At 40.6% G+C, this 25,209-nt stretch overlaps 1 protein-coding gene across 3 annotated transcripts in view; it reads left to right on the top strand.

Annotated features, from left to right (window-relative positions):
• The window catches only part of LOC126190697 (voltage-dependent calcium channel subunit alpha-2/delta-3-like), a 398,470-nt gene that overhangs the window by 158,736 nt on the left and 214,525 nt on the right, over positions 1 to 25,209 (top strand). For all 3 annotated transcript variants that reach the window (XM_049931163.1, XM_049931162.1, XM_049931161.1), the window contains exon 5: positions 13,593 to 13,724. In XM_049931163.1, coding sequence (XP_049787120.1) covers positions 13,593 to 13,724 — 132 coding nt within the window. The remainder of the gene's footprint in view (positions 1 to 13,592; positions 13,725 to 25,209) is intronic.

Genomic DNA, 25,209 nt, shown 5'->3' with positions numbered 1-25,209 from the left:
ATATTCTGTGCCATTATCGGTGTATAGAGTGCAGAGCCTTTTTTCAGTTTGACTTTCTACTAGATTTTTGAAGTCTCATATCAGTTGTGCTGCTTGTTGTTTATTTCTGAGGAAATATACTAATACTTCCCTGGAATAATTATCAGTTAGAGTAAGGAAGTATCTGGCTCCTCCAATTGATCTAGTTTGCATTGGCCCACGCAAATCTGAGTGAACTAGCTCGAGAATTTCTGTGGCTCTTGAGCTAGATCGTGGAAAAGGTAGTTTTGTTCGTTTTACCTCTAAGCAAATTACACAGGTAGTATTTATTGTTCCCTTGTATGAAATTCCACTAGCCAGGCCATTATGAAGTGCATCCATAGCTCCAGAATGCAGATGACCTAGTCTTTTATGCTACAAGTTTGCACTATTTGCCTGCAGTACGGATTTTGCTTCAAAATTTCGATCGTATGGGTTCTCTAGTCGGTACATTGTGTTTGCTAATGATGCACTAGCAACCATATTTTTGCATATGTCATAAATACGACAACCTTGCTTGTTAAATAAATTTGAATGACCTTTTTCTATTATTTTACTAAAAGACAGTAGATTTGTGCTTAGCTGAGGCACATACAGAATATCCTCTACTGTGATTCTAACCTTCTTGTTACCAGTGAGAACATCTACAAATGAAGATTCTATACCTTTTACGGGTAAGTTTTCATTATTTGAGAATGGCCACATGTCTCTAACAATCAGTCAAGTTTCAGTTTCACTATGTTCTGTTCGTACTATAGTTTCTTTTTACCGGATTTTACTTTAAACACATGTCAAGGGTACAATCAGCTCAAATGATTATGGGCAAAATCACTTTTATTAAGCTAAGCAATTCCTGTCGTAATCTGCTAGTAGCCTATACATCTGACAATATGTACTCAAGTCAATACCTTGCTCAAGGAACCACAAAATCCTATTAATCAATAGAGGTTGCCCTTGCTGGTACTAAAAAATTCATTGGAGCAAACACTAACAGTGGAACCTATTTGAACAGAGTCGGTCCTAGATCACTCTTGGGAGAAAATCCTTGGAGCTACACCAATTGACAGTAGACTCTGCACAACATCTGATTTACCAAACCCTTAAGTCTGCTTATATCAGAAAGTATAACCCCACCAGACAACAAATCAAACCTCAGCCCAGACAGACTATGACTTGTTGTCCTTTGACAAACTGACTCCCACAAAGCTCAAACACGGACTGCCTAGCTTTCTCGAGTAAGTCATTTGGAACCTCAATTGAAATAAACATGTAATGCCAGCTTGACGTTTTGGTAATGATTTCATTATCATCATCAGCCATCAGTAAGCTCAAGTGGTGGCTGGCAGCTCTGAAGTTTTCATTACATATTTGGTTTCTGTGATGATAAGTAGCTGCCTCACTGCTACATCATGCTTTAGTCTCCCTTTGGCTTCCAATCAAACACATATCTAAAATATTGCTGCAACAAACATACATAAGGTTTTATACACATATTTTTACATGTAAAAACTTTGTTCCAATACCCAGATGAACTCGGTTGCTAAACAATAGGAAAGGTGAACTTACAACATAGCCATGATGCAGCCAGCACAAAGGCATGAAGTTAGGATGGAAGGAAGCCAAAGGAGATATAAATCTGGTAATAGAAAATTCACTAGGACTTTCCATTACCATATCCTCTACTTTACTTTACTGTATCCTCTGACCTACATATGATTAACTGATCATCTGCAAATATAGCTGCTGTGAGGTTATTTTGAAACATTACAAAGTACTTCTTCGAATATTTTTGCTTTCTTGTGATAAATTCATGCCCTATACATTTTAGATGGTGTTGTGAACAGGAACACTCTTGTCAAACTACTTCATTTATATTAGCAGTAAGTTTCCCAGTTTCATTTGTTTTTGTTACAGATTTGTTTCTATTATATTTTATGTTTTTATTTCTATTATTGTTTCTATTATTATTTGTTTCTATTATTCTATTGCCTTGATGAGGTGTGTTGGTGTATTAAAATATCCCTCATTAAGTTTTAGCAAGAGTTCAGTTAGCTTATGCTTCTATATTAGAGTAGGAGCATAAACATTAGAAGTTAAATAGTAAAAAAGAACCTTTCATCCTTTTCTAAGTATTAAACAACGGAAAATCTGGAATAACGTAACAACTATATGAATTGGAATGTATTGCTGTTCACTACATAAGGGTGGTGCTGAGCAACAGATAGGCACATTTAAAAGTGCATTGAGAAGTGGATTAAGCTATTAGACAAAGTCCTTCATCAGATGTAGAAAACACATGCACACATTCATACACGGGCAACTCGGAAACATATGGCCAATGTTATCTCCAAGCACTGAGACCCCACTGCAGTGAGTAGTGACCTAGGGTGGGTGATAATGGTTACAGAAGAGGTATGGGATGGAATGGGAGGGCTACGCTAGCAGTATAAGGGTGGGGAAGATGCTGCAAGCTGCCTGTGGTAATGTACAGGTATGTTTTGGTGCTAGATGCAGCTTTAGGAGGCTAAGAAACAGACTTCCTAATTACTGATCATACTGTGCGACATTGTGTGCTTACTATTGGTAACTGCTACACAGTATGTACCATCTGAACTCTCCCCATTGAACTGTACAGGTGGGAACTCTTCCCACAACATATCCTTCGTTCCCAGAACTTCCCTGGTCTCAACCTTCACAAGTCCCTGTCCTCCAACTATATCTGTGTCCCAACATGATCCCACTCCAGCCTCACACATGCCTCTGCCCTCAGTGTCCCTCTATAGTTCTTTCTCATTTCTCTGCTTCTCCATTTTCCTCATTTTCTGCTCCAGCACAACCTCCCAATGCTGCACTTAGCAGATCACTCTCTTGTCTATGCCATGTCATTGCACACTGCCACAGGTGCTCTATAGCATCTTGTCCAACCCTGCCTTGCTATCCCTCCCCATCCCCACCCTATGCCTCTTCTGTAGCTCCACCACACACCCTAGCCGAGATTGTTACTGCAGTCGGACCTCAGTGCCCAGAGACAACAGTGGTCATGTGCGTGTGGGATGTACATATTTGAGTGCATGTATGTTTTTCTAAATCTGATGAAGGACTTTGTCCAATAGCTTAGTCAACATTTAAATGTGCCTGTGAGCTGCTCAGTGCCTTCTAATTTATCATAATTCTTATTGTTGTTTTCTAAGTATTAATGATTTAGGGATACTTTGTATAGCATTAATATTTGAAAATGTACATGTTACAGCTAGAAACACAATTGTATATCAACCCACACAAGCTGTAAGCTGAAGAAAACATGCCTCTAACAGCTATCCAGAGGACCTGTGCACAATTGCAAAGATCAGAGAATAAACACTACAGTGTTCAAAGCCTTGCATTGGTCATTGTGTATATCAGCAGGCTGTTACATAATTGGAACAAACACATTAGTTATGAACAAATGCAAACTTACATGCTTTTATAACTTTATGAAGATCTACCATTTGACATTGACTTGGTCTGTGTTTTATATGTGCTTCCAGCAAGTTGTAAATCATACTGTCCATACAGGCACTCTTTTGTGAGGTGTCAACAATGGGCATCCCATACATATTAATGTGTTTGAAAAAATGTGGTTTCTTACTTTTCTCAATGGCTAGCATAGGAAATTGGTGGCTACCAGTAGCAATAGTACACAATAAAGTAGTAACGCAATCTTTGCTTATTTTAGGACCAGGTCCTGCTGATTCATGAGGTGAAGCAACAGTTTTTCTTGGCAAAGCTCTCCAAATGAGCCTAATTTCTTCACTGCAAGAGTTTTTGAGAGCATAATCTTCCATAAATATGTCTCTTAATTTGATTTTGAAAGAATCAGCTGCTGAAGAATCAGCAGACAGTTTCTTTTTCTTTTCCTTATATTTAAAGCTTACAAGTGCCATGTCTTGACTTAAAACATTTTAATCAACTTGTGCTTCCCTAAAAAGTCAGTGTCCCTCCAGGAATGGAGTCGATATACATCCTCCTTGCAATCTTGTTTGTTTAAACCACTGGTAAACTGCAACAGCATCAACTAGATCTGTGTTTGTGGTGAGCTTCATAGTTTTAAAACTTGTGATCAGTTAGTAGAATAAGCTTAGATATAAAATTTGTGATACTCATTTATTATTTTCTAATTTATATCCATAACTGGTGACTTACCAATCCTGTACTAATTAGATAATTGGTAGTAGATTCACCTCTGTCTAATCTTTTATTAAACTATTATTTATCTCTTGTAGAAAGGACAACATATTTATGTGTAGTCATTTTATATCACAAGGTCACTTTATATGGTAAAGTTGACAACAGTGATTGTAACAGAGCACAAATGGTTACTGTTGTCAGCATGCAGCAGTGTTGCCTTGGGAGTGGGGCAGTGGCAAGACCATAGTAGTTGGGAAAGGGGGGAGGGGGGGTCAGCACTCACGATTAACAGAGCAGCTAAAGTTCACTTGGTTGACCAATGTTTAAATAATTGACACTGCCATATATGCGAAATAACCATGCTCAGTCAGCTTACATGGCACCTAATAAGCCTAGGACAGGTACGGATGTTGAGTCAGAGTGTTCTATGAGGGTGTTTCAATAATGTTTCGTTTTAATGCAGCTTGGTGTTACCATTGTATCTGGCCATCTGTTTGATGACATTAAAACAAAAATACCTCTGATTTATAGTTTAGTTTGAATTTTGCAACCATTCCAGAAAGTTTTGCTATATGTTTTTCTTGAAGACAGGAAAAATGTGGTATCATTTGTTTTTTATTTTGGTTTTGGATGAGAAATCACACAATGTGTGTGTAAAAGAAGGCATAGGGCTATGTATATAGGGAAATGCTGAGTGAAACATGTTTGACTGTCAAGAGTGCAATGAGTCAAGCCTTCAGTGACTACTGTAGCAGAATGTTACCAAAGGATCCATCACAAAATCCAAAGAAATGCTTATCATATTTAAAGGCTATTAGCGGTACCAAAGTTAATATCCGGGAATTCATGGAAGAAAAAGGGACTGAGGTTAGGGGTAACAAAGTAAAAGCAGAAATGCCGATTTGGTTTTCAAATGGTCCTTTCCAAATGAAAATCAAGATGTATTGCTCCAATTTAACTCTCAGACAAGTGCAAAGATGAGTGATATCAATATTAGTGTCTGTGTTGTTGACAAGCAGTTGAAGTCACTAAAATTGAACAAAGCTCCGGGACCCAACAGAATCCCTGTCAGATTTTATTCAGAAGTTTTGGCGAGTTAGCCCCTCTTTTTAACTATAATCTACTGTATGAGGTCTGTCCATAAAATTCTGAAACTTTATCCACAACATTTTTCCAAACTTTCCTTTTACTTATTGTGCATGGTTTCCTTCAAAATACTCTTCTCCACATTTGATACACTGCTCCCAGCACCATTTCCATATCCAGCAGCAGTTCGGTATGCCTCTTGATGGATCACATGAAGTGTCATCTGCAAATTTCCTTTTATATCATCTAATTTTGCAAATCTTCATTCTTTCAACAGAGTTTCCAACTTTGCAAATAGAAAAAAAGTCCACAGGGGCCAGGTCTGCAGAGTACAGAGGATGGGGCAGCCCAGTGATTTTGTTTTTTGTGCAATAGTCATACACCAACAGTGATGAATGCGCAGGTGCATTATTGTGAGGCAAGGGCCATGAATAGTCTCCCCACATCTCAGGCTGTTTACTTCTCATATTTTCTCGCAGACATCCCAACACATCTCGATAGTACCATCAATTAACAGTTTGTCCCTGTGGCACTAATTCATGATGAGCTAATCCTTCAAAGTCAAAGTAAGTATCAGCACGGCTTTGACATTTGACCTGACTTGACGAGTCTTGGAGTACTTTTCCTGACACATTGCGAAGACTGAGTCTTGGTATCAACATCATAACCAAAGAACCACATCTCGCGATCAGTTATGATTCTCTTAAGGAACATCTTGTTTTCATTTGTGCAATCTAAAAGCACAGACTGTGAGGTGAAGATCTTTCTGGTCTTGACTCATGAGCTGAGGGACCAACTTGGTGGCAACATGATGCATTCCAAGATGCTATGTCAGGATATCATGTAATGATCCAGTCGAGATGTTATATTCTTCTGCAATCTCTCAGACAGTCAGTCTTTGTTGGCATGCACAATTTTGTTGACGTTTCTGGCATGAGCTTTGTCAGTAGACATTGAAGGCCATCCTGAATGAGAGTCACCTTTGACTTCTATTTGAACCATTTGTAACATGGAGTGCAGCTTGAGCACTCATCACTGTAGGCTTCCTGCATCATTTGGTGTGTCTCTGTAAAGGTTTTCTTGGGTTCCATGCAAAATTTAATGCAGACAGATTGCTCCTCTAACGCTGCAATCTTGAAATTTGCATACTATGCAACACATTCTACTCAATACAGCACTGAACAAAAAATAATAGACAGACGACATTGAAGCATCTGGCGGTTACACATTAAACACAGGCATGTGCAGGGATGTGAACTGCATTTCGCTCCAACACTCCATTGTCACCAAATTACAGATGTTCCGGAATTTTTTGAACAGACCTCACAGATCCTTCAAACAAACAACTGTCCCTAGTAGTTGAAACCACTACACACCTGCCTACGAGAAGGGTAGTAGGAGTGATCCACAAAACTGTTCTCAAATATCATTGATATTCATTTGTTGTAGAACCTTGGAACATATTCCTAGCTCAAATGTAATGGGCTGTCTGAAACAGAATGGTCTTCACCATACCAACCAGTAAGGCTTTTGAAAACATTGATCATGTGAAGCCTGACTTGCTCTTTTCTCACATGGCATCCTGAAAGCTGTGGACCAGGGCAGTCAACCAATGGAGTATTCACAATTTCCAATAAGCATTGAACTCGGTATTGCATCTACACACTTATAATCAAAAGTAGATAGTGTGGGGTATCAAGCGAAATTTAATCAAAAGTACATGGTGTGGGGTATCAAGCAACATTTTTGACTAGATTCAGGATTTGTTGGTGGGGAGGATACGAAGATCCAGTAACTGTTTAAAATGCCTCTGTGCATACTGTAATTAATAATCTTGTCCTCATAATCCCTGTGGGCATGATACATAGGTGGTTCTATATTCGTAAGAGTAATCATTTGGAGCTGGTTCTTGAAACATTGTATGTTGGCTGGAGAGTCAGTGACAAATACAGAAGTAACCTCGGTTGTGCCCAAGGGAAGTGGGTTGGGACATTTGCTGTTCATGTTGTATGTTAATGAAGTTGCAGACAATATTAATAGTAACCTCAGACTTTTTGCAAATAGTGCAGTTGTCTATCATGAAGTACTGTCTGGAGAAAACTGCACAAATATTCAGTAAGATTTTGGTAAGATTTCAGAAGACACGCAAAGACTGGAAACTTGCTTCAAATGTTCAAAAATATAAAATTGTGCACTTCACAAAATTAAAAAAAATGTAGTATCCTATGACTGTAGTACCAACGAATCAAAGTTGGAATCAGTAAACTCGTACAAACATCTGGTTGTAACACTTTGTAAGGATATGAAATGAAATGATCACATAGGCTCAGTCATTGGTAAAGCAGGTGAAAGACTTTGCATTTCCCTAGTTATCCATCAAGAAATCAATCAATCTACAAAGGAGATTGCTTACAATTTACCTGAGTGGCCCATCCTAGAATGTTGCTTAAGTGTATGGATCCAGTACCATATAGGACTAACAGAGGATATTGAATATGTACAGAGGTCAGCATTAACAGTCATAGGTTTGTTCGATTCATGGGAGAGTGCTAAAGAAATGTTGAAGAAACTTAACTGGCAGACATGATAGATTTAAACTTTCCAAAGAATGTCTACTTACAAAGATTCTAGAACTGGCTTTGAAGAATGACTCTAGGAATATTATACCACTCACTATCTGTCTTTCCTATAGGGACCATGAGGACAAGATTAGATTAATTACAGCATGCACAGAGGCATTTTAAATAGTCATTCTTCCCACGATCCATACATGAATGGAACAGGAAGAAACAATAATCACTCTTAAAATGTGAAGTACTGTCTGCTATGTACTTCACAGTGGTTTGCAAAGTATGGGTGTAGATGTAGATGTTACAAAATAAAAACTGGATTTCATTTATGGTGATCTTTCAAAAGTAGTGATGAAAGTGAAATATTGTAACAACAATTTCAATGAGTTTTGATGAGGATTCCATAGGAAACCCATCAGATATGGTTATTGACTAAATCATTTAAAAAATATGTTTGTAGCAGTTTATGTGAGATCCAAAGGATTTTGTGCTCTGAAGTGTCACCACCAATGAGATTAGATTTATTCTTATATTCCAGAAACCAAGCAAAAATGATAACTATGTATTGCTTCCAGTGAATCTGTTTCAAAAAAGATGAAGACAGTCGTATTGCCTATAAACAGTTATTTGGGATGCAAAGGATGTCAAAAGACTCCTTAGAAAAACCAAAAGTCTTCAATGTACATGAGATATTGGACTGTCTTGACTAGAAATTGAAGGAAATATGGAACCATTTGGCAAAGAAGAAAGTGCTATTTCACCATGACACATGACCTAGCACATTCATCTGGAATGATGACTTCAAAACTGCACACCCCCTTATTTACCCAAAACAAAGAAATTTCTTACATGTAAAATTCTGCACAAAGCAGATGCTCATTGTTAAGACAGAGGTGTGCTTTAGGGAGCTTGATAATTTCTACCTTCCAGATGGTTGCATGATTGGCTGAGATGGTAAAGTATATATCTCCTTAAAGGGAAATACGTTGAAGAGTAAGAAATCTGATTAATTTGTTTTTTGAAAAGAAAGGCAGCTTCATTACTAACACAGCTACCCACTGAAACACCTTTGTATACGTGATTGACAATTTCATAAAAATTACGATAGCTGTGTCTGACACTAAGTTTTATTTTACCCTACAACTTAAACACCCATTTTTATCAGGTATTTGCTTTTCTGATAACACCTGTTAAGCCTGTCAGCAACTTTTACAACTATCTTACAGTGTGTCCAGGAACTTATCCCTCAAAGTTGAATTGTGCAGTTGTGTGTGTAAAATGATACATATTCTATTTGGCTCTTTGGCTCATCAAAAACCAAATATTGAAGCTACAAACGATGGACTGTATCTTTTGATTTGTTTGTGTAGCTCATCAACTGCCAAATCATTTAGTTCTGTACATAAAGCTATACTTGCATATTTAGGGATGTTACTAATGCAGTCCCTAGCTTCATTCATGTTAAACAAAAAAAATTCATTTGGACAGAATGAGCATCTTGCGTTTCTTGTTAAACAATTCAGTGTATTTTTTATTGACATATCTCATGATTCCACTTGCAACTAATGGAGACATGTCATTGACTCAGTTCCAGGTTCCATGCTGCAATTTGTTATGCAGTTGCTCCAAGTTGCACTATATTTGGTTTTACAGATGCAGATATACTATGCTGATTCTGAATTGTGCAGTAAATTTCAAACCACAAAGTTCCTCAGATTCTAATTCCTGATGTCAATGAATTTCTCAGTGGTGTGTAACTTCATTGTTACAACATACAAGAAATTCCAACTAGTAGCTGAAACTTGATCAACCAAACACACCATGGATATTAAACAGGAGAAATGATTATTTGGAGGTTGTAAACACACTCTTCACGAAAGATGGAAGTTTGCAGTCTGCAGCTATGAGGGCATGCTGAAAATTAATGCCTCCAAAATTTTTGTGTGAAAACTCTTAAAGTTTCATGAATAAAACAAACATTATTCACATTCTACATCTTTATTCTTCATGTCTACATATTTATTCCTCAACATAGTCACCCTGGCGATGAACACAGTTCTCCTATTGTGATATCAGTTTGTTAATACCGTCACCTTAGACTTTTTGACATGTTGATGGAGTCACAACCTCACCTCTGCTTGCACTGCTTCGTCACTATCAAAGTAAAATCCTTGAAGACGTTCTTTAAGTTTTGGAAACAGATGAAAATCTGATGGGGCCAAATCAGGACCATGTGGAGGATGACCGATGATAGTGAACCCAAGGCATCAGACTGCTGGAGATGTCGCAGCACTTGTGTGTGGTCTGGCATTGTCATGCTGAAGGAGAGTGTGCTCAAAGTGTGGGTGAACCCTTTGAATTCGAAACTCGATTACAATATGCTGTTTCTTATACACCAACACAGTTGTGATACACAGAGCCATGTCATATGCCACAGTTAGGAGCTCTCTAGCACCAGATAGTTGCAAATATGTAGATGTGAAGAATAAATATCTAGAATGTTAATAACATTTGTTTTATTTAAACAGTTTAAAGAGTTTTCACATAAATTTGGAGGCATTACTTTTCTGCATGTCCTCATATTTTTACAAGCATTTATTATGTTTGACATGTTACACACAATAAAATACACTTCAGATAACACAAGAGAGAGCCTGTACACATGTGCAAATATCAAAAAATAAATAGTGCATTGTCTATGACTTGTATTAGTCATTGTGCACATATAATTTCTGTTCAGTTTTGACGGAAAAAGTTCTATGTAATTAGCACACAAACGTTAGTTACTAGCACACAGAAATTAATCTTATTATTTCCAACGTGAAGCATTTTGTGAACTGTCATTAATGAGAACCATAGGTTTAGCAGAAGTGTTGTTCAGAAAAAGACACAGGAGGGATTCAGTTACAATTTTCCTAAGGTCAGTTTACAAATGATGAGAAAAATTTAAAGCAGGATACCTTACCAGAATTTTATTCCAGTATCTCCTAAGTAATCATAAAGGACTTAAATAGTGCCACAATGCTTCATATCAAATAGTCTAAAATTAAGAAGCAGCTTCATACACTCCTGGAAATGGAAAAAAGAACACATTGACACCGGTGTGTCAGACCCACCATACTTGCTCCGGACACTGCGAGAGGGCTGTACAAGCAATGATCACACGCACGGCACAGCGGACACACCAGGAACCGCGGTGTTGGCCATCGAATGGCGCTAGCTGCGCAGCATTTGTGCACCGCCGCCGTCAGTGTCAGCCAGTTTGCCGTGGCATACGGAGCTCCATCACAGTCTTTAACACTGTTAGCATGCCGCGACAGCGTGGACGTGAACCGCATGTGCAGTTGACGGACTTTGAGCGAGGGCGTATAGTGGGCATGCGGGAGGCCGGGTGGACGTACCGCCGAATTGCTCAACACGTGGGGCGTGAGGTCTCCACAGTACATCGATGTTGTTGCCAGTGGTCGGCGGACGGTGGACGTGCCCGTCGACCTGGGACCGGACCGCAGCGATGCACGGATGCACGCCAAGACCGTAGGATCCTACGCAGTGCCGTAGGGGACCGCACCGCCACTTCCCAGCAAATTAGGGACATTGTTGCCCCTTGGGTATCGGCGAGGACCATTCGCAACCGTCTCCATGAAGCTGGGCTACGGTCCCGCACACCGTTAGGCCGTCTTCCGCTCACGCCCCAACATCGTGCAGCCCGCCTCCAGTGGTGTCGCGACAGGCGTGAATGGAGGGACGAATGGAGACGTGTCGTCTTCAGCGATGAGAGTCGCTTCTGCCTTGGTGCCAATGATGGTCATATGCATGTTTGGCGCCGTGCAGGTGAGCGCCACAATCAGGACTGCATACGACCGAGGCACACAGGGCCAACACCCGGCATCATGGTGTGGGGAGTGATCTCCTACACTGGCCGTACACCACTGGTGATCGTCGAGGGGACACTGAATAGTGCACGGTACATCCAAACCGTCATCGAACCCATCGTTCTACCATTCCTATACCGGCAAGGGAACTTGCTGTTCCAACAGTACAATGCACGTCTGCATGTATCCCGTGCCACCCAACATGCTCTAGAAGGTGTAAGTCAACTACCCTGGCCAGCAAGATCTCTGGGTCTGTCCCCCATTGAGCATGTTTGGGACTGGATGAAGCGTCGTCTCATGCGGTCTGCACGTCCAGCACGAACGCTGGTCCAACTGAGGCGCCAGGTGGAAATGGCATGGCAAGCCGTTCCACAGGACTACATCCAGCATCTCTACGATCGTCTCCATGGGAGAATAGCAGCCTGCATTGCTGCGAAAGGTGGATATACACTGTACTAGTGCCGACATTGTGCATGCTCTGTTGCCTGTGTCTATGTGCCTGTGGTTCTGTCAGTGTGATCATGTGATGTATCTGACCCCAGGAATGTGTCAATAAAGTTTCCCCTTCCTGGGACAATGAATTCACGGTGTTCTTATTTCAATTTCCAGGAGTGTATTATTATAATGTTATCATTGGGCTGCAGCTTTACCCCTAAATGGAATCATATTGCTGAATATTTTGTAGTGACCTTAATAATCTCAACTTACATGGAAACATCACCAACTTGACCTTATATTTTAAGGAGGAAAAAGCACACTTGCAAGAAACCAACCCCAGCAATTGATCTCTCTTGCAACCCCAGCAGTCGATCCCATTTGAAAATTTGGGCCAGAATTCTGATAGTGCACAGTTATGACCTTCTGCATGTTTAGGTTTTAAACTTCACTTGCCCTGTTTGTTTGTCACTCACTTCTTCATTGCTGGTATCACCATCTGGATCAGGATATTGACAACTGCTGGATGTATACGGCTTTTGTGTATTCAAGGGTTTTTTGTCCACAGGTTTAACAGCTTGGCACAACATCTCCTTTGAGCAGTGTAGCAACATCCTTCAAATGCACCTATTTTTTTGGCTAAATAACATGTTCTTAAGTAAGATTTCAAAACACGCTGGGCAGATGTAAACCCCTTAACCCCCCTCCTCCCTCGCTTTCAACACCTGGGGAAAGGGGGACTCTGGTTGGTTAGTCTAGTGTACAATACTTCATGGTTGAACATAAGACAGTTGAGATGGGGCAGAGCTAGTAACAAACACAAAAGTTTAAAAGCTGTACGTTCAGAGGGTAATAACTGGATACTGTGAGAATTATGTCCCAAATTTTCATCTGGGTTCAACTACTGGGGATGTTATCTTCTCCTTAAAATATGAGGTCTAGTGGGTAATGTTTTCTTGTTAATATTTGCTAGGAAATCAATGCAACGTAAGTATTTTAAATGGAATGAGTTTCTTTCTTCATAGGATTTAAGACTACTTGAAAAGAGACACACAGTGACATAATGCTTCTTCATGTTGAGGCAAAACAGTTAGAAAGTGTATAACTGACGGTCAAGGCATTGATCTGAACACTGATACACAATATTTACATGGAAATAGTATAAAGTCACTGCCCTTCATTGTCAGTGGGTTCAGGGTTATTTCTCACTGCAGATGTTACCATTGCTGTACGCATCTTCTAGGAGCTCATAAGTGCCATTAAAGTAGGACAGCTTTCATTTTAATAGTCCATATATGTTTCAGTACCTTGATTTGAGAAATAGCCATGTAATTATATACAAAAAACCTTGTGTTTATACAATGATAGACGAATAGTAGCCGTGAACTTGTATTTACATTAAATAAATGTAGAAACACTGAAGTGCAAGTATCTTCTGTTGTAGGAGGGGATGTTTATGATGGAATTAAGTGGTCAGAGGGGCTGGATGAAGTATTCATTCAGAATCTTAAGAGTGATCCTACTATATCTTGGCAACTATTTGGTGGTGCTACAGGATTTATGCGGATGTTTCCAGGTAAGACAGATCATTGGAAAGATTATTGCTGACTATTAATGCTAATAGTGCTAATACTGTCAAAATGTAATGTTCTGTGTGGTTGCTAATATAAAGAAAAAGAATAACTAAAGCTATATACTCACATAAATGTAAATTGAAATTGTACTCTTAAAACTGGGATAATTACATAAAATACAGAAACATTTCTAATATGGCCATGGAAATCCTAAGTGTAATATACAAAATTCAATTTATAAAGCTAACAACTCACCACATATAGGAAATGATGGACATACAGTGTTAAAGTTTTTGATTAGCTGTCTATTGATACTCAGTGATTGAAGAATGTCATTGGAGAACTCCTAAAAAATTATTGAGTTGTGTATGGCACAAGTATATTATGGAGGGCTCAGGCATATCCATACCAGACACAACTAGGAGGATAGTGTAGCAGGATTACAACTTGTTCACAGCAAACACCTTTACTCTTAGTCTAATAAAAACTCATATTACACAGTTCCAAACAAATACAAATAGAATTATGTTTCTTATGTAGATAAAGATTTTGTTTTTTACAACTGAATGTTTATTTCGTAGGTCAGTTGTTTGAGCAGACAGGAAACAAGACTCCCTAAAAATTACATGATGGATTTTAATCCTAGTATGTGTGTGTGTGTGTGTGTGTGTGTGTGTGTGTGTGTGTACTGCTGACAAAGGCCAAAAGCTATAATTGTGTGAATCTTTTTGTTGTGCCTATTGCGACTCAGCATCTCCTCAACATGGTGAGTAGCAACTTTCCTTCTTTGGTACTGTTACATTCCATACTGGATTTTCCATTGTTTGATAAATGATAGATATCTATTTTGGTCATTGCAATATTTTTTTTTTTATTTTTATCACAAACACAGATCACTGTGGGCCAGACATTCCAGTGGTTTGGTGGTGAGGCCAAGGATGCCTTGAACCGCACATCTGAAGGATGTACTGGGGGCAAACCAGGGCCAATTGGGCAATTGTTTGCATTGGGGGCATTATATTGAATCAGGACTCTTCTTGTGTGAATCTTGTTGATGTTCCAAAGTGCCTTCAAAGTTGGATGTGTCATGAGGTGGGATTTCATGTCATTCTGATCTTGCCAAAGTGATGTCCAATGATCATTTAAGTTGAAGTTGTTGAATCGGTTGGTGATTTCAGTGTCAGTTTCTGCCAGTTAATGAAATTTACATTGAAATGAATGGGAAGAGATGGGTTGGCATTACATTTTTCCAACTGTGATTTGTGGGCTTCTAGTCTATAGTTTTTGGAGGTGTGACAATGTTCAGTAATTGTAGCCACTGGAGAGGAGTTGTTCCAATTACGGTTCACATTGCCTGGTTTATAGCTACTTGTCGGCAAGGTTGGTATGGCAGCTATTAATCCAGACAGTAGCATAGTATTCTGTGGTTGAGTGTAAAAGGGCTATTGTGCCAATTCTTAAAGTTTTGATGGTAGCACCCCATGGTATATTGGCAACTGTCTGAATCCTGTTATTGTAGTTTTGATTTTTTGCTAATTATTTTTCCAGCCATTATTTGAAGATGTGATACTGAGGTATCTAGGATGTGCATTATGTTTCAATATGACTCCATCATAGTGAATAACAATAGCTCTGTTAAGATGGAACAATGTGACTTCAGTTTTGTTTGGATTTTGGTGAAGCCCCATTTTTTAAAAATATGTGCTAATTATGCCCCAAAGCCTTATGTCAGTACATCCTCAGTTTCGGGAAAGCTCAAACTTTAAGTACTGATGGCAATATCATCTTCATACTTGAATTCCTGAGATGTTATTAGCACTATGTCTGAATAGTGTATATTAAACATTAGAGGAGCTAGCATAGATCTTTGTGGTAGACCATTTCGTAAACTGTGTAAAATACTTCACTTCTCACTGAGGTGTACTTGGAAAAGTCTTGTCACTGAACATCTCATTGAATAGATTAAGAAAGTATTTGCAAGAAGTAAGTTGGTACACCCTGAGTAGTAGCACTTATTTTCAACCTATATCATAGGCTGAACTTAAATCTACAAAAACAGTGGGTGCTTGGAGTCATTGTTGGAATCCTCTCTATATGTAGATTTTGATTGAGACAACCTGATCACAAAAGCTTCTTATCAACATAAAACCAGCTTGCTCTATTGGTATGCCATTATTTACAGAGGCTGTTGTACGCACACAAAGTATTATTTTAAGGATCTTGAAGTGCAATTGGTCTGTAACTTTCTTGCAAAGCAAAGTTTTCCCAGGCTTTGGGATAGCAATTCTAAACCTGTAGCTTTTCTGAATTTTCATAAGTTGATTGCTGCACTGGGGTCTCCCATTGTGATAAGGTCCATAACAGAAAGACCTGTTGGTGGCTTTTACAAAATATGTCCCCTGTTGCGTGCCTCACTTCTTACTTTTGTGTCTTATCAGTTAAGGTATTTGATAAATGATTCATTCTTTTGGCTATGACTTCTGGGCAGGAGAGTCAGAGGAAATGGTGAGCTTTTTATCCAGTTTGTAGTTTGTGCTGTGAACTTCCTGCTGTTTGACTGCTGTATTTAAAGTTATTTTCCATCTAACTGTTCTTGGCATTATTAAGGGCTCTAGCAGTTGTTCATGGTCTCTTGTGCATTCATAATAATCATACAGTTTTTGGCACTATTTATTCCAATAAAAAATATAAGATTTTGTTACTTCTTGGTGGGTAGGGTTTTTGGCAGAACTAATTACTAAGGTGGCAAAAGCTTTGATAGCTCTCCATTTTTGATGAAGTTCATCTGAGGTTGTTTTGAATTTGTTCTGATTAGCCTTTCTAAAATTCCATCTAGGTAGAGCAAGGGAGCAATTGATGGGGAGTTGTCATGCCTAGTGTGATAGCGATTTGTTGATGCTCAGATTTTAGAAAGTTGTTGCCTAGTGCTGTAATGGTCTGTCTTAGTTGTGGGCCTGTGGTTAAAACAGTCAAGTCAGGATTATATGCTCTCCTCCACCTTCTAGATTCAAAGGAGCTCTCTGCTTAGTGTCAAAAAGAAGTTGAAGTTTATTTCTCTCTGCCCAGTCTGCTAAGGTTACACCTTGCGTATTATTGTTGTTGTGTCCACAGAGTTGGTGGTGCAAGTTACAATGTCCTGTATATGTGCAAGGATGGTTGAAAATAGGGAGTACACAAATGAACCATTGTGTGTTTAGAGATTTATGAATATTGACAATTGTTGTTTCTTTGACTTGTACAGTAAATACGAAAAATCTTGTAAGGAAGATAAGTGTTATAACTTCAAGTTGAACAAATATATTTCAAGGACTACGCAATACATGAAAGTCACAGATCAAGTAAACAGAGTAAGACATGTGTCACTTTAACAGTCAAATCATAACTGAGTCAGAGTCTAGTGGCCGCTGGCTGGCTGGCTGGCTGGCTGGCCACGTAGGTGGCGCTGCTGCTGCATGGCTGGCAGACTGCGCCGCATGTAGAGGATGCACGTAACTGCGTGGCGGCACTTTGAGAGATCGGCGAGTCGCAACACTTTTCCCCCGTTTGAAGTTTTTGCACAGGTCTTGATGGAGGCGGCCTGTAGATTGCTAATGTCCATAGGTGTTGTTTGACTGGCTGTAAAGTCTCGAGGAGGAGGCTTCCCGTACGGACGGAAGTGTCCCTGATGATAACGGGTCGAGATGACAGGAGACGTGGGGGTCAAATCTGCTGGGGCCCCATGCACCAATCTGCCTGTTGTGGCAAGTCCGGTTGTTATAACAGGAGACATGGGCCATGTGTCCGTGTCTGTAGGAGAAGGAGGTGAGTAGAGTTGCTCCGACAGATGATGGTCATCTGGTTCCTGCATGGGCACGTCTCCTGATGGCGTCAGTTCTTGTGCTGGCACCGATATGATGGTGAGAGGACTGCGTTGTGAGTAATGAGAGATTCCAGTATCCCGAGCATCAGGTAGAGCCGAAGGTGGTGTTGCAGCATCTGGAACGGGCGTTGACGGCACACGAGGCCGAAGCTGGTCTGAATGACACACTGCAACACCTGTGTCCGTCTGGATTTCATACAGGCATTGGCCACAGTGTCGTAAGATGCGGTCAGGACTCCATTTTGGCCGCCTGGCATATCCCATACCCATACAAGGTCGTCGGCGGTGAACCGGCCAAGCGAAGGCACCCGCGGCCATGAGGTGGAAGGCCGCAGAAGCTGAAGTAGCATGCGGGGCTGTCGGCCATGTAAGAGCTCAGCCGGGCTGTGGTCGCCCATAGGGGTGAAATGGTAAGAAGCCAGAAATTGGAGAAGCGCATCAGCAGCAGCAGAAGAAGTCAGGAGTTTCCTCATCTGAGCCTTAAATGTGCGGACCAGACGTTCAGCCTCACCGTTTGACTGTGGATGGAACGGAGGGGCCGTGACATGCATGATGCCGTGACAGGCACAAAAATCCCCAAAATCGGAAGAGGCAAATTGCGGACTATTATCAGTAACAAGAGTAGAGGGAAGGCCTTCCAAAGAGAAAATGCGAGCTAGAGCATTGGTGGTTGCCACGGTGGTAGGCGACGTGCAATGGACAATGAAAGGAAAGTTAGAGTAGGCATCAATAATGAGAAGCCAATAAGTACCTAAAAATGTTTCCACGAAGTCAGCATGAATACGCTCCCAGGGCTTCTCAAGTGAAGACCACAGTGACAAAGACGACTTCGGGGCAGCGGCCTGTGACGCACAAGGGTCGCAGGCAGCGACCATGTGTGTGATTTCAGAGTCGATGCCGGGCCAGTACATATGATGGTGCGCCAGAGATTTTGTGTGAGACACACCCCAGTGCCCCTGGTGAAGGAGGTGCAAGACCGAAGCACACAAAGACGCAGGTACCACAACACGCGGCGAAGCATTTTCGGTGGAAAGGAGGATAACACCATCCCTAGCCGTGAGGCGATAACGCAAAGCATAGTAGTTCCGCAATGGATCAGAAGTCTTAGTGGACGGATGATCTGGCCAACCCTTCTGAATACAGCGTAAAACCTGGTAGAGGGTAGGGTCAGAACCCGTAGCAGCCACCAGGCGGGCCGGTGATGGGGAACCCATCCACAACCAGCTGCTCGGCAACATTCAGGTGGAAACACAAAAGTTTGTCCCTATCAAATGCCAGATCAGGACCATGGGAAGGCGAGACAGTGCATCAGCATTCGCATGTTGAGCCGTCGGCCAGAAATGAATCTCATAATTGAAAGAGCCCAACGCTGTAGGCGGTGTCCAGCCTTGTCGGGAAGTGACGTTGATGGATGAAACAAGGAAACAAGTGGTTTGTGATCCGTAACAAGATGAAATTTGGATCCATAGGGCAAAACACCAAACTTATGAAGAGCATAAATAATGGCCAAAGCTTCTTTTTCAATTTGAGAATACCTTTGTTGGGCATCTGTCAGCATTTTGGAGGCATAAGCAATGGGTTGTTCAGAACCGTCAGAAAAACGGTGCGCAAGGACTGCACCAACCCCGTATTGAGAGGCATCCGTGGCAAAAACAAGATGTTGGCCAGGTCGATAAGTAGCCAGGCACGGGGCCTGTTTCAGCATAGTCTTCAATTTCTGGAAAGCCGCATCGCATGACGCGGACCAGTGAAAAGGCACATGTTTATGCAACAGGTGATGCAACGGCTGAGCCACTGAAGCAGCAGATGGTAAAAACTTGTGATAGTATGCTATTTTCCCCAAGAAGGCCTGCAGTTCCTTAACAGATGTAGGGCGAGGAAGGGCATCGATCGCAGCGACCGTTTGCTGAAGCGGACGAATACCATCCCGAGAGAGTTGAAGCCCCAAGTACATGATAGATGCCTGAAAAAATTTTTATTTCTGAAGATTACACTTAAGACTGGCAGTCTGTAAGACATGAAAAAGTGTGCAGTGATTTTGAAGATGTTCTTCAGTGGTGGAGCCAGTGACAACAATGTCGTCCATGTAATTTATACACCCAGGGACAGTGAGCAATAATTGTTCCAAGAATTACTGAAAGAGAGCAGGGGCGCTGGCAACCCCGAATGGCAATTGTTGGTATTGATAGACGCCAAAAGGCGTGCCAAGGGCCAGAAACTGCAGGGAAGCAGTGTCGAGAGGAAGTTGATGATAAGCTTCTGACAGGTCAAGTTTAGAAAAATACTGGCCTCCAGCAAGTTTAGTGAACAATTATTCAGGTCGAGGCATAGGGTAAGTGTCGATAAGGCATTGAGCATTTACAGTGGCTTTGAAATCGCCACAGAGATGAATATCACCATTTGGCTTAGCAATGACAACGACAGGAGAGGACCACTCACTGGAAGTGACAGGAAGCAAGACCCCTGAAGCAGTGAGACGATCCAGCTCCCGTTTGACCCGATCACGAAGGACCACAGGAATGGGCTGAGCCCGAAAAAACTTAGGCCGAGCAGTGGGTTTGAGCGTGATATGAGCTTCAAAGTTGTTTGCACGTCCTAACCCAGGAGAAAAAAGGGACGAAAATGTCGTCAACAGAATCCAATCGAGCATAAGGAATAGCATCAGAGACGATATTGACAGAGTCATCTATGGAGAACCCAAAAACGCAAAAGGCATCGAAACCAAAAAGATTCTCCACATTACTATGGTTGACCACAAATATGGGAACAGTGCGAATGACAGATTTGTAAGATACCTCAGCATCAGATTGTCCCAAGAGAGAAATCCTCTGTTTACTGTAAGTCCATAATTGCCTAGTGACAGGTGACAGGATTGGAGAACCCAACTGAAGATACATCTGAGAATTGATGATAGTGGCAGCAGATCCAGTATCCATCTGCAATGCGAACATCTTGACCAAGTATTTGGACAGTGAGTAATAACTTCCCTGAAAAGGAAGAAGTACAATTGACAGACAACACAGAATCAGAATCAGCGCCATGGTCATGAACATCATGTATGCGGTTGGATTTGCAAACGGATGACACATGACCCTTTTCTTTTTGCATTTGTGACACACGGCCCAACGCTATGGACGATCTTCTCGTGAATGTTTTGAAAAACACCGCGGACATGAAGGAAGTTGCCATGGGTTTTGCTGCAGTTTCTTAGAGGTTTGTTTACAGTTAGGCTGAGGCTGCACTTGGGAGCATACCGCGGCCACGTCAGCCAGCGGCGAGAAGCCACACGCTTCGTCAACAGTGCTCCCTGATGTCACCCCATGCCTCTATTTGCGCTCCAGCGGTGCGAGAAATTTCAAAAGACTGAGTGATGGATGGGACTTCATCTAGAGTTGGATTTGCCAACTGAAGGGCACGTTGCCTAACTTCTTTGTCAGGTGCCGATCGGATAATAGCATCTCGTACCATGGAATTGGCATAGGATTCTTTGTGAACTTCAGTAACAAATTGACACTTTCTACTGAGGCCGTGGAGTTCAGCAGCCCAAGCGCGATAGGATTGATTCGGTTGTTTTTGACAACGATAAAAGGCAACACGAGAGGCTACCACATGCGTATGCTTTTGAAAATAGACGGACAGAAGTGAGCACATTTCAGCAAAGGAAAAAGATGCAGGATCTTTCAAAGGAGCCAATTGCAACAACAACCGATACATTTGAGGTGAAATCCATGGAAGGAACAGAGACTTAAATGTTTGGTCGTCCATGACATGAAATGCCAAGAAGTGCTGTCGAAGACATTTTTCATAATCAGGCCAATCTTCTGCCCTCTCATCGTAAGGAGGAAAAGGAGGTAGAGACGACGACGAGAAACGCCCCACATTTGATGCCACAACGAAATCACGAATGACATTTGTGAGAAGCATTTGCTGTTCTATGAGACCTTGCAATAGTTGCTCTAAAGTAGCCATGGAAACATGTGGGTCAACGATGAAAAAGAAAAATTCACTACCTCATCGCCAATTGTTATAACTTCAAGCTGAACAAATATATTTCAAGGACGACACAATACATGAAAGTCACAGATCAAGTAAACAGAGTAAGACGTGTGTCACTTTAACAGTCAAATCATAACTGAGTCCGAGTCTAGCGGCCACTGGCTGGCTGGCCGCGTAGGTGGCGCTGCTGCTGCATGGCTGGCAGACAGCGCCGCATGTAGAGGACTCACGCAACTGAGCGGCGGTACTTTGAAAGATCGGCGAGTCACAACAATAAGTATGTTATCGATGTCTATTCTAGTGTAATTATCAATTCTATATTTTGGATGGTGTAATTCTGTAGTACAGATTTTGCCCTGGTATGTACCCTTGTGATAGGATTTGGTATCTGTCAGCTGTGTATGTTTTGTGGTTTGTGCAATGTCAAGTTTAAGTTGCATGGCAGCTTGCTAAGGTAGTCACATTTGCTGCAGCTTATGCCTTCTATGTTAAGTTGGTATATTCTGATTTTGGAGCCAGTTGTCAAATGGCCTGAGAAGAATGACTGGCAATTTTTGTTTGCTTTGTTCTCTCTGCAGTGTGTTGACCAGGGATCAATAGACAACCAAGGTAATTAAGAGAAACTTATTTAGTGATTTGAGGGAAAATTAGCACAATAGGTTTTTGTGTGTTTGTTTTCATAGCTAAACAAAGACTAGGAAATGAATAATCAAGGCATTAAACTGACCAGCATGTGATTTAGTTTTGTGGAAAAATGTTGAATAGCTTGAAATTAATAAATTTAATTAAGAGAAACCTAATTTATGATTTGAAGTAAAGCTGAAATATTTCGTGAACAGCTGCTTCTGGTTGTGTAAATGAAGTGTCAAAAAGTCCATCTCTTAATAGCTTAGCTACTTTGCCTTTAAAAAGTTACTTTTGTGCAGAAATAGTGTAATTTGTTCTTTCATGTTGAAAAAATAAATATCAAATTAAAGCATAAATTGAAACATCTCTGCTTTCTCTTGATTGATATATGTGGTATGCAGGTAGAATAGCTAAGTCTCAGGATAAAATTAAAACCATGTGGTCAGTCATAAAGGAAGTGGCTGGTCTGCAGAGACAGGTTGAGCATATAGAATCAGTGCGTAGTGGGAATGTCCGTGTTACTGATAAGTCGCATATATGTACAGTATTTAATAATCACTTTTTCAATATAGCAGGTGAACTAAATAGAAACCTAGTCCCAACAGGGAATCATGTAGCACTCTTAGAAAAAAGTGTTCAGAGACTGTTCCCTGAAATGCTCCTCCATGATACTGACAAGAGGGAGATTGAGTTGATAATTAAATCACTAAAGACCAAGAACTCTCATGGATATGACAGGGTATCTAGCAGTATACTGAAGTATTGCTCTATGTATGTTAGCCCAGTACTTAGCCATATCTGTAACTTTTCCTTTAGGAGTGGCCAGTTTCCTGACCGATTAAAGTACTCGGTAGTGAAGCCACTCTATAAAAAGGGAGACAGGGATAATGTTGACAATTTTAGACCTATTTCTATGCCATCGGTGTTTGCTAAAGTTATCGAGAAGGTTGTATATACAAGGTTACTGGAGCATTTAAATTCACATAATTTGCTGTCAAATGTACAGTTTGGTTTTAGAAATGGTTTAACAACTGAAAATGCTATATTCTCTTTTCTCTGTGAGGTTTTTGGATGGATTAAATAAAAGGTTGCAAACACAAGGTGTTTTCTTTTATTTAACGAAGGCTTTTGACTGTGTTGACCACAAAATATTACTGCAGAAGTTGGACCATTATGGAGTAAGGGGAGTAGCTTACAATTGGTTCGCCTCTTACTTTAAGAACAGAAAGCAGAAGGTAATTCTCCACAATATTGAGAGTGGTAGTGATGTTCAGTCCCAATGGGGCACTGTTAAGTGGGGTGTTCCCCAAGGGTCGATGCTGGGGCCACTGATGTTTCTTATTTACATAAATGATATGCCTTCTAGTATTACAGGTGATTCAGAAATATTTCTGTTTGCTGATGACACCAGCTTGGTAGTGAAGGATCTTGTGTGTAATATTGAAACAGTATCAAATAATGTAGTTCATGAAATAAGTTCATGGCTTGTGTAAAATAATTTGATGCTAAATCACAGTAAGACTCAGTTTTTACAGTTTCTAACTCACAATTCAACAAGAACCGATATTTTGATCAGACAGAATGGGCATATTATAAGTGAGATGGAACAGTTCAAGTTCCTAGTCGTTTGGATAGATAGTAAGCTGTTGTGGAAAGCCCATGTCCAGGATCTTGTTCAGAATTTAATGCTGCTTTATTTACCATTAGAACAGTATCTGAAATAAGTGACAGTTCAGCACGAAAAGCAGTCTACTTTGCATATTTTCATTCTCTTATGACATATGGTATTATTTTTTGGGGTAATTCTTCTGATTCAAAAAGGGTATTTTTGGCTCAAAAACGGGCTGTTCGAGCTATATGTGGTGTAAGTTCGAGAACCTCTTGTCGTCCCCTATTCAATAGCCTGGGAATTCTGACATTCCCCTCACAGTATATATTTTCTTTAATGTCATTTGTTGTTAGCAATATTAGCCTATTCCCAAGAGTTAGCAGCTTTCACTCAGTTAATACTAGGCAGAAATCAAATTTGCATGTGGAATGCACTTCCTTGACTCTTGTGCAGAAAGGAGTGCAGTATTCTGCTGCATCCATTTTCAATAAGCTACCACAAGAACTCAAAAATCTTAGCAGTAGCCCGAACTGTTTTAAGTCTAAACTGAAGAGTTTCCTCATGGCTCACTCCTTCTATTCTGTCGAGGAGCTCCTGGAAGAGCTAAAAAATTAAGCAAATTCCAGTGTTACATTGTTGGTTTTCTTTATTTAAACTTACGACTTGTCACCTGAATATGTTTTTTTATATTTCATTTTATCTGTTTCTACTGTCGTGTTATAATTTCATGTATTGACTCGTTCCATGACCATGGAGACTTCTCCTTAATTTGGTCCCACAGAACAATAAATAAATAAATAGTCTTGATAACAATAGAATATCAGTTGGTGCATAAGAATATTGTGTTTCACACTCTCGGAACAAAACTTGAAAATAAAGAAATAAATGGGAAAAAAAGGTTCAGTTGGGATGGATGGGGGAGGGAGGGGTGCAACAAAATGCAGTATTGGCACTGTTAATACAGCCGGCACCATGTAGGGGAACGAAGGTAGCAAGTTTTCTTTCTTTTTTGTATATGCTTGTCAACCTCACAGTGCTTCTGCTCTTCGGTCAGTGGCCTCCTTTAATCCAAAATTATTTATATTCTACCAGAATTTCCTACATTTAATTTTGCTCTTTTGTGATCTGTCAACAGATACACTGAATATTTATTTTTGTTTTCAAATGTGGTGCGTGGGCTGATGCTTCCTTTCTAGCTGGGTGGGCTGCGTGTCTGTTATCTTAACTGTAACTGTCTTTTGAGGGTGACTGTACTGGGTGTGTTTGTAGCAAGGCCCTGTGCAGTGCTGACCAGCACACACCCAGTATTTGCAGCACCTCATGCAGTGTTTCTGCTTCAGTGCTCAGGAACTGCACAGATCTACTAGTGCTGGGGTTCCCTGCTACTAGCCAGGCA

This window comes from Schistocerca cancellata, chromosome 6 (genome assembly GCF_023864275.1).
Source record: "Schistocerca cancellata isolate TAMUIC-IGC-003103 chromosome 6, iqSchCanc2.1, whole genome shotgun sequence".
NCBI classification, from domain to species: domain Eukaryota; kingdom Metazoa; phylum Arthropoda; class Insecta; order Orthoptera; family Acrididae; genus Schistocerca; species Schistocerca cancellata.
This window is presented reverse-complemented; position numbering and strand designations above follow the sequence as displayed.